This window comes from Carassius auratus, unplaced genomic scaffold, assembly GCF_003368295.1.
Source record: "Carassius auratus strain Wakin unplaced genomic scaffold, ASM336829v1 scaf_tig00041616, whole genome shotgun sequence".
NCBI lineage: Eukaryota > Metazoa > Chordata > Actinopteri > Cypriniformes > Cyprinidae > Carassius > Carassius auratus.
In genome coordinates, this window is record NW_020526656.1 from 40,001 (window position 1) to 52,764 (window position 12,764).

Genomic DNA, 12,764 nt, shown 5'->3' on the forward strand with positions numbered 1-12,764 from the left:
TTATTTGATAATTTATTATTTCATATTTTTTTTCAAGAAAAACTTAAAAATTTAGTATTTTAGTGTGTTTTTTGTTATCTTATTTGATAAGACAGTAATTCTTTAATAATAATTTTTATTAGACAGTATAACTGTAATTTAAAACAGCAATATATTTCAGTCAATTAGAGCTCATGTTATGATGATAATGATTATTTTATTATTATTTTGAGGCATGACAGCTGATGAATTAGCATGAATGAATGAAGCTGCAGTGTTTCTCTGGATCAGTCGACCGCGTCAGTGTTGCTCCACACAGGTTTGCGTTTCTCCAGGAACGCCCGGATGCCCTCCTGACCGTCCCGCAGGGTCAGGTTCTCCAGCATGGCGGTGGCAGCAGAGGCGTAGGCTGCGTCCCGGCCCAGAGTCATCTGTCTGTGAAACACGGCCTTCCCCAGAGCCACCACGGGCCGACTGCTCTCACACACCCTGCGGGCCACGGCCAGCGTCTCCTGCTCCAGCTGCTCCTCCGGCACCACCTTACTGACCAGTCCATGCAGCAGAGCGTCCCGAGCCGAGACCGGACGCCCCGTCAACAACATCTCCATTGCAACCTGGACACAGGGCACAGACGGCACTCAAGAGCACATTTATGACCCTGGACCACAAAAACAGTCATAATCAGATTAAGACAGATTTAATACATGATTCACACATCAATAATAAATCATCTTTCCATTGATGTGTGGCTTGTCAGGAGGACAATATTTTGAGTCTAGAATCTAAAGGGGGCAAAAAAAATCTAAATATTGAGAAAATCATCTTTTAAAGTCTGTCTACATGAAATGTACAATGTACAAAATATCTTCAAGGAACATGATCTTTATTTAATATCGTAATGATTTTTGACGATTTTTTAAAATTTTACTGTAACATTGCAATTTACAATAATGGCATTTTTAATTAGCTAAAATATTAATGAGAATTATTTTTATGTGGTTTGATCATTTGATAATATGAAAAGTCATGACATTAAGTGAATTATTACATAAAAAATATGATAATTATATATTATAACAATAATAATATTATAAAAAAATTACTTATTTTACAGTACAATTATTATTTACTTTTATAATTATTTTATACTTCTACTGATACTAATTATTATTAGTAAATGTTATGATATTATTTAATAATATTATAATTCTTATCTTAAAGTATACCTGTAATTGACAAGAGGAGATAAAAGAACAACATTACTTATTATCATTATATTTTAATGATATTATAATTATCAAATATACATCTCTGTATTTTTCATTATTATATATTAATGATATATAATAATTATATATTATTTTTATTTTATTTTATAGTACAATTATAAAATGGTAATAACAATAATTATTATTATTTGATAATATTATGATTATATTTTTTATTTAATGTTACAATTGTAATTGACAACAGTAATATATTTCAGTCCTTTTTATTATAATCAGTTCAAATAATAACAAAATTTATTAAAATAATAATTTACATTTTTATGCCTATTATTATTGTGTTGTTATAAATAATAATATTAGGATCATTATCATTAATGTTGCATTGAATTATTGAAATATAAAATTAATTCTTTCTTTAGACCCATTTAAATGTCTCTCTCTCCCTTCCTCTCTCTCCCTCACCCTCTCTCTCTCTCTCTCCCTCCCTCTCTCTCCCTCTCTCTCTCTCTCTCTCTCTCTCTCTCTCTCACCTTTCTAGGCACCGCTCGTCCTAGAGCCACTCCAGGTGTGGAGCAGAACAGACCCACGTTGACTCCAGGTGTGGCAAAAGTGGATTTATCCGTCGCTATGGCAATATCACAGCTGGCCACTAACTGGCAACCCGCAGCCGTGGCAACACCGTTCACCATAGCGATAACCGGCACTGGGATGTCCTGGATCAGGGTCATGACCTTTGAGAAAGAGCAGTTTATTCACACACACACACCATAAACTATAGAAATAAAAAGACGGTTCACTCCTATCATTATGAATGGGAGAAACTGCAACACCTAATATAATATCAGAATAGCCCCGCCTTCTAAATGAAAGAGCCAATCGCTGATCGGTAAAGTCATTACATCACTGCAGCAGCCGTTAGAATCTAGTCTGCAGAATAAGCTTTCTGAGCACATTTGAGCATAAGAAACAGTTCATTTCAGATTTTGTTGCTGATTGTAAATATTACCGCCGAGTGAACAGACTTTCCTTGAAAGGGACTGCAGTGATTGACCTCTGACCTCTGAGCAGGTCTGGAACACCCTGCTGTGATAGTCGCGGCCCCGAGCAGTCGTCAGCTCCTTCAGGTCGTGACCCGCGGAGAACACGGGGCCCCGCGCTGCAGACACACACACACACACACACACACACACACACAGTTACTGCGGATGCCGGGGTCACACACACATCTTTCTCTGTCAGAGGATCTTGAATCTTTGCCTGATATGATGATGACACGCAGATCGTCCGACTGAGAGTCCGTCAGCAGGTTTTCTCTCAGAGACTCCAGCATGGGCAGAGACAGAGCGTTCCTCTTCTCAGGATTATTCAGGACAATCCTCCTGACACACACACACACACACACACATTTAAAAATACATTTTAGATATTTAATATAATATTAATTATTTAGAATCAAATAATAAAATGTTATTTTATAGTAAAATTTTAGTTTTCATATTTTTTAAATAATAAAAAAAGTAATAATAAATGGATAACTAATAATAGTTGAATAATAATTCACAAATTTGTGAATATCTTAAAATAATTTAAGATTTTACAAAAAAATACATTAATCACGTTAATTATTTAGAATCAAATGTGAAAATGTGATTTGAAAGTAACATTTTAATTCCTTTTTTAAATAATAAACTATTTAATAATAATTAGATTAATAATAGTTTAATAAAAATTCAGATTTTTGAAAACTTAAATTAATTAAATTCGTTTAAATAATTATTTTTTTTCAGTAATTTAAAACACATATATTAGATTTCATCTTATAACCAGTTAACATAACAACATCAATAATATTATTATTAATAAATAGAATAACTGTGTTCAACTGTGAATGATTCCCAAACTGAGACTGAAGTGTCTGCTAGACATTAACCTGATGAAATATAATAATTGATAGTGCACATCATAACTAAAAAAAGGATTTTCACAATAACAACTCGACAAGCCTGATACACTTAGTGTAATGTTTTCTCTATAAACAATGGCTTTTGCGTTAGCACAGAACTTTAATAAAGAACTAATTATGATTTAAGTGTCATAATAATCATAGATAATAATAAGTAATGAATTGTGCATTAACATCTAAGGACTGAATTTAAAGTGGGCTTGTTTGGGGTCAGAGGTCACGCTATCACCTGATTCCGTCCTGCTGCTCTCTGAGGGTCAGAGATGAAGAAGCAGCGCTCATCTTCCTCCTCAGGATCCTCCAAGAAGTCCCGCTGCACTTCAGAAGGTTTGACACTTTGTAAAATCCGCCTAAAATCATATTTAATTACCGCTGAAATGAGAAGAGTCTAGCGGACGGGTGCACTACCGGATATGCGGAATTATATTCAAAATAAAAGTCTTTTTTTTATTGCGAAACAGTGAATGCTCACAAACATAAACATACAGCGGATAAAAAACAACGATTATTATAATCAATACGATCTTACAGCTAAATAAATAAATATAATAGTAAGCAAATAACTAATAAAAATGTCGGGGGGATGAAACTTTATAAATAGTAGAAATAAACCTTCATGTAATTCACACAGTTCACCACAGGAGGGCGATGCAATTCTAATTCCAAAATGTTTATTATATTGAATTAATGAAAAATAAGGTTTTCCTCTGACTAGAAATAAAAACGTAGAGATAATTAACATCAGTACAATTCATTATGTTAAGTTTGTTTGACTCACTTAAAAGAAAAACATTAACAAAGCAGGAGATGAAACAACTATAGAGAATTATACGGTCAGTACAATAACTTTTGTTGTATTTTTTCTCTTGTTTCTTGGTCTAAAATTTTATTTCTTCTAAAAAAAAATTTTTATTTACCAGATTTGTTGTTTCAAAGTATAAAGAATAATTTATTAAATCATTTTGAATCGCCGAATAAATATTTAATTTTTAAGTTTTCCTCTATCTAAAATAAAAGATGCTGAAATAATCCACAGTAGTGTAATTCTCACAATTCACCACAGGGTGGCGGTCAAATATAAGAATATATTTCTACTGAAAACAAAATAGCGGTTTTCCAGATGATTTATTATTGCAGAGGGTTTTTTATTAATTTATTAAATGAAATTAATTCAATGCAAAGTTATGTAGTGCAAGATTTTCCTCTGATTCGTTTAAAATCTGTAGAACTAAATCGCTTAAATGTAATTTACACAATCTGCCACAAGAGGGCAATGAACATCTTCAAATATTAAAAGTCAACGCAAAATAATTTCATGCATTTATTGTTTTCCCATACCTAGAATTAAAGGTCATACAGGTCACAACAGGAGTTTATTCGATTCGCCTTTCAAAAATGTAATATTTGTAAAATTACAAATAATATATTTATATGCACAGAAAATACAAATATTATACACCCTCTCAATTTTTTTTTTCAGACATACATTTGAAGTAATATATTGAATGTAGGATGTTGAATTAAATGAAAAGTGAAACGTTTTTATGTAATTTATGTGTGTACTGTGTATATTAATGTATATATGAAGACACATATATTTTGAAAATATTTATATGTATATATTTGCATAATTTATATTATATATTTAATATAGAAAAAATTACATTTTTCTTAAATGCATGCATGTGTGATTATTTACATATAAAAAAGACAAATCTACTGTAATGGGTTTGCTTACATGCTGCTCTTGTACGGACAGATGTTTAATCATAGTTCTCCTCACAATCACTCTGCAATGCAAAACCAATGCAAAGCTCTTCCTGATAAATCAAGGACACGATCTAACCAATATTTTCATTTTGTAACCTTGAACTTAAATCTCTTACTTTTTCTTTTTTGACATGCGTTATATAAAATAATTGCAATCGAATTACAATCAAATCTCTAAATTGCCATAGTGAAAAAATTTAATGTATTATTTTTTTTATTTTAATTCATAATTTTGGTGTAAAAATACTTGGATACGATATTCACACTAATATAATTATAATAAACATTTATTATAATGATTATTTGTATTAAATCTGATTATATGTCTAATTAACCGTAATAGAAGGCACCTGCCACAAGAGGGCGCGACAGAACAGCGCTGAAGACACGCGTTCATTACTGACGACACAAATACACAAAATGGTCCTATTTTTCAGTCATTTAAATTCTAAAATCAGTGGACCCGATTATATATCAATTATGAATCTATCAACCGTGTTTATTCAGAGATTTAGGAGGAACCCCGCGTCTTCTTCATCATGAGCGCGCTGTGCGTAAGAGGAGACCCGCGCGCGCTCCCGCGGAACCAGACGAGCGAGATGACGCGCGGCGCGCTCCCGCGGTACAAGGTCTGATTTAAACGCGTTCACTTCACTTCACTGAGACAGAACTGGAGTGACTCTGGGTTTATTCGTCTAACGCGCTTTTCTCAGCTCTTTCACGATGTTTGAGTAAGTTAAATTTTTTTTCCTCTAAATTAAAAACTTTATAGAGTGGGGTGTTTGTGTGAATATGTTGTTTATATAGATAATTAGTTATTATTTTCATGACAATAGAGTATACTATTTATTGTACTGATAATTTTTAACAGTGTAATGAGAATGACGGAGAAATGTGTTTGTCAGAAAAAAACAAACAAACAAAAAAAAACCTGAAAACTTAATTTATAACATGAAATCCCTCATTTCGTTTTGTTTTTATTTATAATAAATTGCGCTCTAACTGTGATTCACAAGAGCAGATAGTTATTTACACTTGTGTTTCTTTTACTTTCTTGTTTAAAAAAAAAAAATACTGTAGAAATAGTAATCAATCAGAAATTGCTAGTAAACAAATACAAACAAATGTTTATTCACACACAATTGCATGTGAGATTTTGACTGAAATATTATTCCAGTGATCTGTGTTTATAATTTACTTTAGTTTTTCAGTGTACCAATCAATAGTTTGTTTTCATAAATATAGCTTAATAAATATATATTCCAAAGATATCATTATTTTGCGGTAAATGTGTTTTTGTCAGCTCAGAAGTGCTGTAGTCAGTCCTCATTTAAATTATATATATATACATATTTTGTGTTGTTTGTTCCAGGTGCATCATGTGAAACTGGTCAGTTGGGTACGTGGAAATGCTCGGACCATTTCACACGACCCCTGACCTCTCCTGCCGGACTCTTTGACGAGACGCCGAGCCCTGGATGCTGTAAGGATGGACGTTCACATGCACAAGAGCCGGACGCTTCACTACGGCCTCAACCACAGTCCTGTGAGTATTCATCCGGACGTGTGTTGTGTTTACATGAAGCCCAAGCGCTCTTACTGATGATTAGAACATTATAAATGAAGCGTATTTTTCCACGAAGGAAGCACATTCACAAACACTGATTCATGCTGACGTCACACAAGCAGAGAAACCAGTTCGTCCTTCTCTAAAGCATGACAGGACGCTCATTGTGTTTCGGGAGGACAGGTGTGCTGTGTGGGATTCTGTAGGAAAGACAGGAATGCAGTCGAGCAGCGTGAGACACAAAACCAGCAGGTTCTGAAGGATCAGGACAAACCCTGAAGTACGAGTCATCAGAAAACTATTACTATTAAGACTAGCATTCTTCCTCCTGATGAACTGAAAACACCCCACCGATTTTAATGTGTCGTATTTATACAGACTAGATTTATAAAACCACACTGCAGTTAGGGTTATTATAGTTATAAAATACAATTTAATTAAAAAAGCTGTCACTTGACTACATTTTAAAAGATTTGAAACATTGTATCACATATGTTACACGAGAATATAATTTAAAAAATGATGCATTTGAACCTAAATAAAATATTACATCTATTTTAAATATATTTTATTTCAGATAGTTGATGAAATAAAATAATAAAATCTGAAATAAAATAAAAAACTATAAAGACAAACTAAAACATTTCAGCTAAAACAAACAAAAATCACACACACACACACACAAAATTTAAATAAAATTAAAATAAAACGAAACAATCTTTAGTGGATTCATTCTCATGTTTTCTTTAGGAAACAAAGTTTGCATTATTTTAACATCTTATATTTGTAAGATTTATCATCTTATAAAGATTAAACGAGCGAGTGAAAAGCATGCATCTTAAATACACAGGATGAGCTCTTCCTATCGACATCAGAATCCTGTTTAATGATTATTCAATTTATTCTTTTGTTTATCCGTTTCCAGTCTTGGCAGACTTTAAGCAAAAAAATAGTAGATAATCAGGGAATTATGTGCATAAGAAGTGCATACTGTTCTATGCACAATTATACATACAGTGGTGTATAAATAGTAGTAGTATAATGCATACCATCTTAATTATTATTCAGACACACACAAACCTTTCTGATAGGTGTCTCACTTCCTCATGATTGTGTTGACTGTAACTTGATCTGTGTTTGAGATAAAGAAACTGAACTCTAACCATCAGCTGTTCTCTACAAACCTGGAGCAGAGAAGAAGAAAAGCCGGTTCTGCTTCTGTCTGCTACTTGTTGTTTTAAATATCTCATGCACAGAGTAGATCCAGCTCATAGAGGTGATGCAATGTGTGCACGGACAGAGAGCTGTTCAGGGTGAAGGGTGTGTTCACAGGGCGATGAACAAGCAGCCCAGTGTTCACACACACACACACACACACACACACCTGAGCGAGAGCGTGAGTGGAGTCTGTGTTCTGCTGTTTGAGCAGGGAGAGGCGTCCAGCTCTGAAACACAGCCCACTGATCTCTGGAGGACACAAAGCTCATGCATGTTTAAATCTACAGCTCTTACGATTGTGGGAAGCAACTTCAGTTGTGCAGATTGTTAGATTTAAAGGTCACAGGTAAAAGTAAAGTGTTTCATTTAAATAAACTTTAAATGAAACATCCAGTCATTCAGATTTTCGTGTAGATTGGAATGTGCATAATACAACGTCATAAACGAGTTAAACCAGAGATTCACACACATTTTTGTGTCAGCTGAACAACACATTTACATATACAGTATGCATGTCGGTTAAAGGTCGCATTTTTTATTTGTGTTTAGTTTAAAACTATGGGTTTATGTTAAGGTAAGTCTTTGGGGAACACAAAAATTAATGATCGAACTCAAAATGAATAAATCCAAGATTTTGCAAATGTTTTGGACAGGAAATTATCTCACGTTTACGGAGGGATGCATGGTTTTTTTATTTTTTGGGACACACACACACACACACACACACACACACACACACACACACACACACACACACACACACACAAACACACACACACACCCTTTGTGATTCAATAATTGTGATTTCTATTTTATTTGGATGAATTGTGCAGCTGTAATGGACTGAAATACTTTCAGTTTGTTTATTTATTTTCAGTTAGTTATTTCTTTTTGAGTTTGCATTTCTAATATTACTTTAGATATTCATGTAATATTTATATAGTCACATTTATAAATGTTTATGTTTTTATTATAAATTTAAAAATATGATACACTGCCATTCAAACGGTTTTTAGAAGTAAGATTTAAAAAAGAACTATTTTATTCAGATCTGATTTTATTCAGACGCATTAAAGACATTTATAATGTTCCAGAAGATTTCCATTTCAAATAAATGCTGTTCTTTTGAGCTTTTTTCTACTAATCTGTGAATCCTGACGAATAAAATGCATCAAGGTTTCCACAAAAATATTGTGCATCACAACTGTGTTCAACACTGACGATGATCAGAAATGTTTCTTTAGCAGCAAATCATAATATTAAAATGATTTCTGAAGATCATGTGCCACTGAAGACTGCAGTAATGATGCTGAAAATACACTAATTTAACATATGCATGCATGCAATTTTTACTGCATTTTTGATCAAATAAATGCAGCCTTGGTGAGCAGAAGAGACTTCTCTCAGAAACATGAAGAAACGGTACATTACCTGCCGCTGGTGTCTCTCTCTCCAGGACGATGATCTGCAGTTCCTCAGTCGGGAGGAGCGGGAGTGTATTTTGTTCTTTGAGGAGACCATCGGCTCCCTGGAGGAGGACGATGAGAGGACAGGGCTGTCCTCATACGCTACAGCTCCACGTCCCAGCGCTGCAGATCAGGACATCATTGACCTGGTGCACCCTTCAGTCGGTCCCAGCAAACAGAGAGACACGCTGCCCGTCAGGCCAGGTATCCCAAAAAACATCTACTCCATATAAACCATAGAAAACATTGCAATTCTGCGTTTAATCATCATAAAACCTCATGCTAATCGTGCAATGCTTTGTAAAGTTACTAACGCCACAGCAAACACTATATAGCGATTCTAGTTTAAAAAAAATTCATAATGCAAAGATGTGTAATAAAGCATTGACTTCGAGTGCATTGCATGCTGTGTTCAGCAGGTGAAGCCCAGTCGTCCTCTTAAAAATCGAAACTATCCAACGAAAAACATGCATCTCCACGTCTGGGGATTTTCACCAGAGACTAAATGCACTAAAGAGTTGATTAGCAGATGTAGTAGGATTTCAGGGAATTGTATGTGTATAATTATAGTACATATATACTGTGGAAACACAGCATTAGTATGTGACTGCAAACATAACCAAAGTATTCAAGAACATACGTGTCTGTATGTAGATTAGTGCTGTCTAATGATTAATCACATCCAAAATAAGTTTGTTTACATTTTATACATATATATATATATATATATATATATAGTGAGTGTGTGTGTGTGTATATTTATGTATATATAAATGCATGCATATATATAAAAAACTTTACATTTGTATATTACATATATTTATATCATAATTTATGAATATAAATATATACCCAAAATACTTGTAAATGTTTACAAAATATATTCACGATTATAAAAAAGTGAAAACACTTCTATGCTGAATTCACACACGCATGCACACACGCACGCACACACACACACACGCACACACACACAATCAAACACACACACGCACACACACACACACACACACACACACAATCACACACACACACAATCACACGCACACGCACGCACACACACACACACACACACACACACACACACACAGAGATAAGAGACCCAATGTTTTTGCCACTAAAGCAACTGACAACTTTAAATTAAGTTGTCATATTGTTGTCATTACATATTTGTGCCCTGAACCACAAACCAGTCATAAGGGTCAATTTCTAAAAATGCATTTATACATTATGAATAACTACGTTTTCCATTGATGTGTGGTTTGTTATGAGGACAATATTTGAAAGTCTAGAATCAGAGTGTGCAAAAAAATCGAAATATTGAGAAAATCATCTTTAAAGTTGTTTAAATGAAGTTCTTAGTAATGCATATTACTATTCAAAAATTTATATATTTATGATAGGAAATTTACTAAATATCTTAATGCAACATGAATATCCTAATGACTTTTGACATTAGAGAAAAGTGTATAATTGTGACCTATGTGTTGTTGTGTATTGCTTCTTCTGACTGGGTCACGTTTCTGTATTGTGTTGTCACTACACAAGATTACATCCATTAATGCGATTGTAAATGTGTCGTGCCTTGCCAGATTCCCAAGACCGGATCATTCCCCCAGAGACCCATTTTGAACTGAAGCCAGAGCGTGACCTGGACGTCCCAGACGGGCCGCACAAGGGATCCGGACACCAGCCGCCCGCAGGTTCAGTCGCCAGCGGGACGTCTGCATCACAGCTGCCCGAGCGCAGAAGCAGTCTAGAGTCGCCCTCCATCAAACACGGCCCTCCGACCCACGCCAAACCCTCACGTCTCCCCGACAGCATCAGCATGCTTCGGAGCAGCCGTGAACACATTCCCCACTCGATCGCCGCCGAAGCCGTGAGCGTTCAGGAGCGCCGGGCACACATGCTCTCTAACCTCTCCGGCCCCGAGCATCCTTTAGACGGAGGAGAACCGGCCTGCGTGCGCCAGCCTCCCACGCGGAGCATCTCGTTTCGAGATCCGACGCCGGACAAGTCTAGGATGGAGGCGCTTTCGAAGCTCGGACTCGCTCAGAGGAAAGCGCAATCCGTCATGCATTCATCTCCGAGGGATCCGGAAAACATCAAGACCGGCAGCACGGTCAACATCACCAAACCGGCTAACACTAGCACCACACACCCCTGCCAAACCAGATCTGGCCATGCACCGGCCTCGACGAGCGCCCAAGTCAAACACGGAGATTTGAACAGCCATGGAGGTAAGAGCAACACAACACATCGAAATCTAAAATCAAATATGCAATGAAGAACTTGAACTTGTGGGACGAGAGCGTGAGCCAAGGTTTTCAAGATCTGCATGCAACGAGAAAAATCAGAAGGCTTAGATATGCATGTGTCAAACTGAACAGAAAATGTAAATCTTTTGTTAATAAGTCTTTCAAATTAAAGTAGGCCTATGTAGAAATAGCTTTATATTAATGCACTCAGTTTGTTTATTTACACATTTAAGAAGAACTTCCCAACTAAATCTCTTTGTGTTTTTTACGTAGGATCCAATAGGATGGAGGCGCTTTCCAAAGTGGGACTCGCTCAGAAGCAATCCGTCATGCATTCATCTCCGAGGGATCCGGAAAACATCAAGTTCAACATCACCAATCCAGCTAACACTAGCACCACAGACACTACACACCCCTCCCAAAGCCATGCACCGACCTTAACCAGCGCTGAAGTCAAACACAGAGATTTTAACAGCTACGGAGGCAAGAGCATCACATTAAACCCAACCACATCCTTCAGGAGCGAGTGCCTCTCATCTTCAGCGGCCAAAACAGAGTCTTCAGAGACCCATATCAACAACTTCGGCGGCAGATCACGAGTCATGACTCCATCCCAGACGATCCATCACCCCCAAACCAAAACCATCACTCCGGTGAAAGAGGAAAGCTCCAGCTCAAACAGGACTTCAAGTGAAGAGCCACCCAAGAGGAAAGCGTCGCACTCCGAAGCGCCCGTGAAGCAGCCGCCCGCTCCGGCTCCAAAACCATTCCGCCGACAAAGTTTTCTGAGTCCCGTTGGGTCACGTCCCCCTCCGGCGTCCCCGGAGCTACGCCGCAATTCTTTGCCAAAGTCGTCCTTCCGTACTCAGGGAGTAACGGTGCAGTTTTCTGGCCGAGGAGCCACAGATGAGGCCAGACGGGATGCACTGCGCAGACTAGGACTGCTGAGAAACAAGCCTTGACCACAAAACCAGTCCTAAGGGTCAATTTTATTTGAAATGGTTTATGCATCATCTGAAAGCTGAATAAATGTAATTATGTTTCCATTGGTTTGTTAGGATCGGACAATATTTGTCTGAGATCTATTTGAAAATCTGAGGGTGCAAAAAAAAAATCTAAATATTGAGAAAATCATCTTTAAAGTTAGCAATGCATATTACAAATCAAAAATTAAGTTTTTATATATTTACTAAATATCTTCATGGAACATGATCTTTCCCTATCATCCTAATGATTTTTGGCATAAAAGAAAAATGTATCACTTTGATTCTATTTATTTTGACTTTGTATCACTTTCATTTACTGTGCTCTTCC

At 36.0% G+C, this 12,764-nt stretch overlaps 2 protein-coding genes across 2 annotated transcripts; one reads left to right on the forward strand and one right to left on the reverse strand.

Annotated features, from left to right (window-relative positions):
- Positions 1-196: 196 nt before the first annotated feature.
- LOC113085447 (enoyl-CoA hydratase domain-containing protein 3, mitochondrial-like) lies at positions 197-3,618 on the reverse strand. Its single transcript, XM_026255134.1, has 5 exons — positions 3,401-3,618; positions 2,466-2,587; positions 2,267-2,364; positions 1,739-1,939; positions 197-593 (listed from the first exon to the last, which is right to left on the reverse strand). Exons 1-5 carry the CDS (start codon positions 3,529-3,531, stop codon positions 267-269), a joined length of 879 nt encoding a protein of 292 aa, XP_026110919.1. The 5' UTR covers positions 3,532-3,618; the 3' UTR covers positions 197-266.
- Positions 3,619-5,528: 1,910 nt separating this feature from the next.
- LOC113085450 (proline and serine-rich protein 2-like) lies at positions 5,529-12,428 on the forward strand. Its single transcript, XM_026255136.1, has 5 exons — positions 5,529-5,672; positions 6,314-6,487; positions 9,183-9,396; positions 10,785-11,432; positions 11,724-12,428. The coding sequence occupies exons 2-5, from the start codon at positions 6,431-6,433 to the stop codon at positions 12,410-12,412; spliced, it is 1,608 nt and encodes a 535-aa protein (XP_026110921.1). The 5' UTR covers positions 5,529-5,672; positions 6,314-6,430; the 3' UTR covers positions 12,413-12,428.
- The last annotated feature ends 336 nt before the right edge of the window (positions 12,429-12,764 follow it).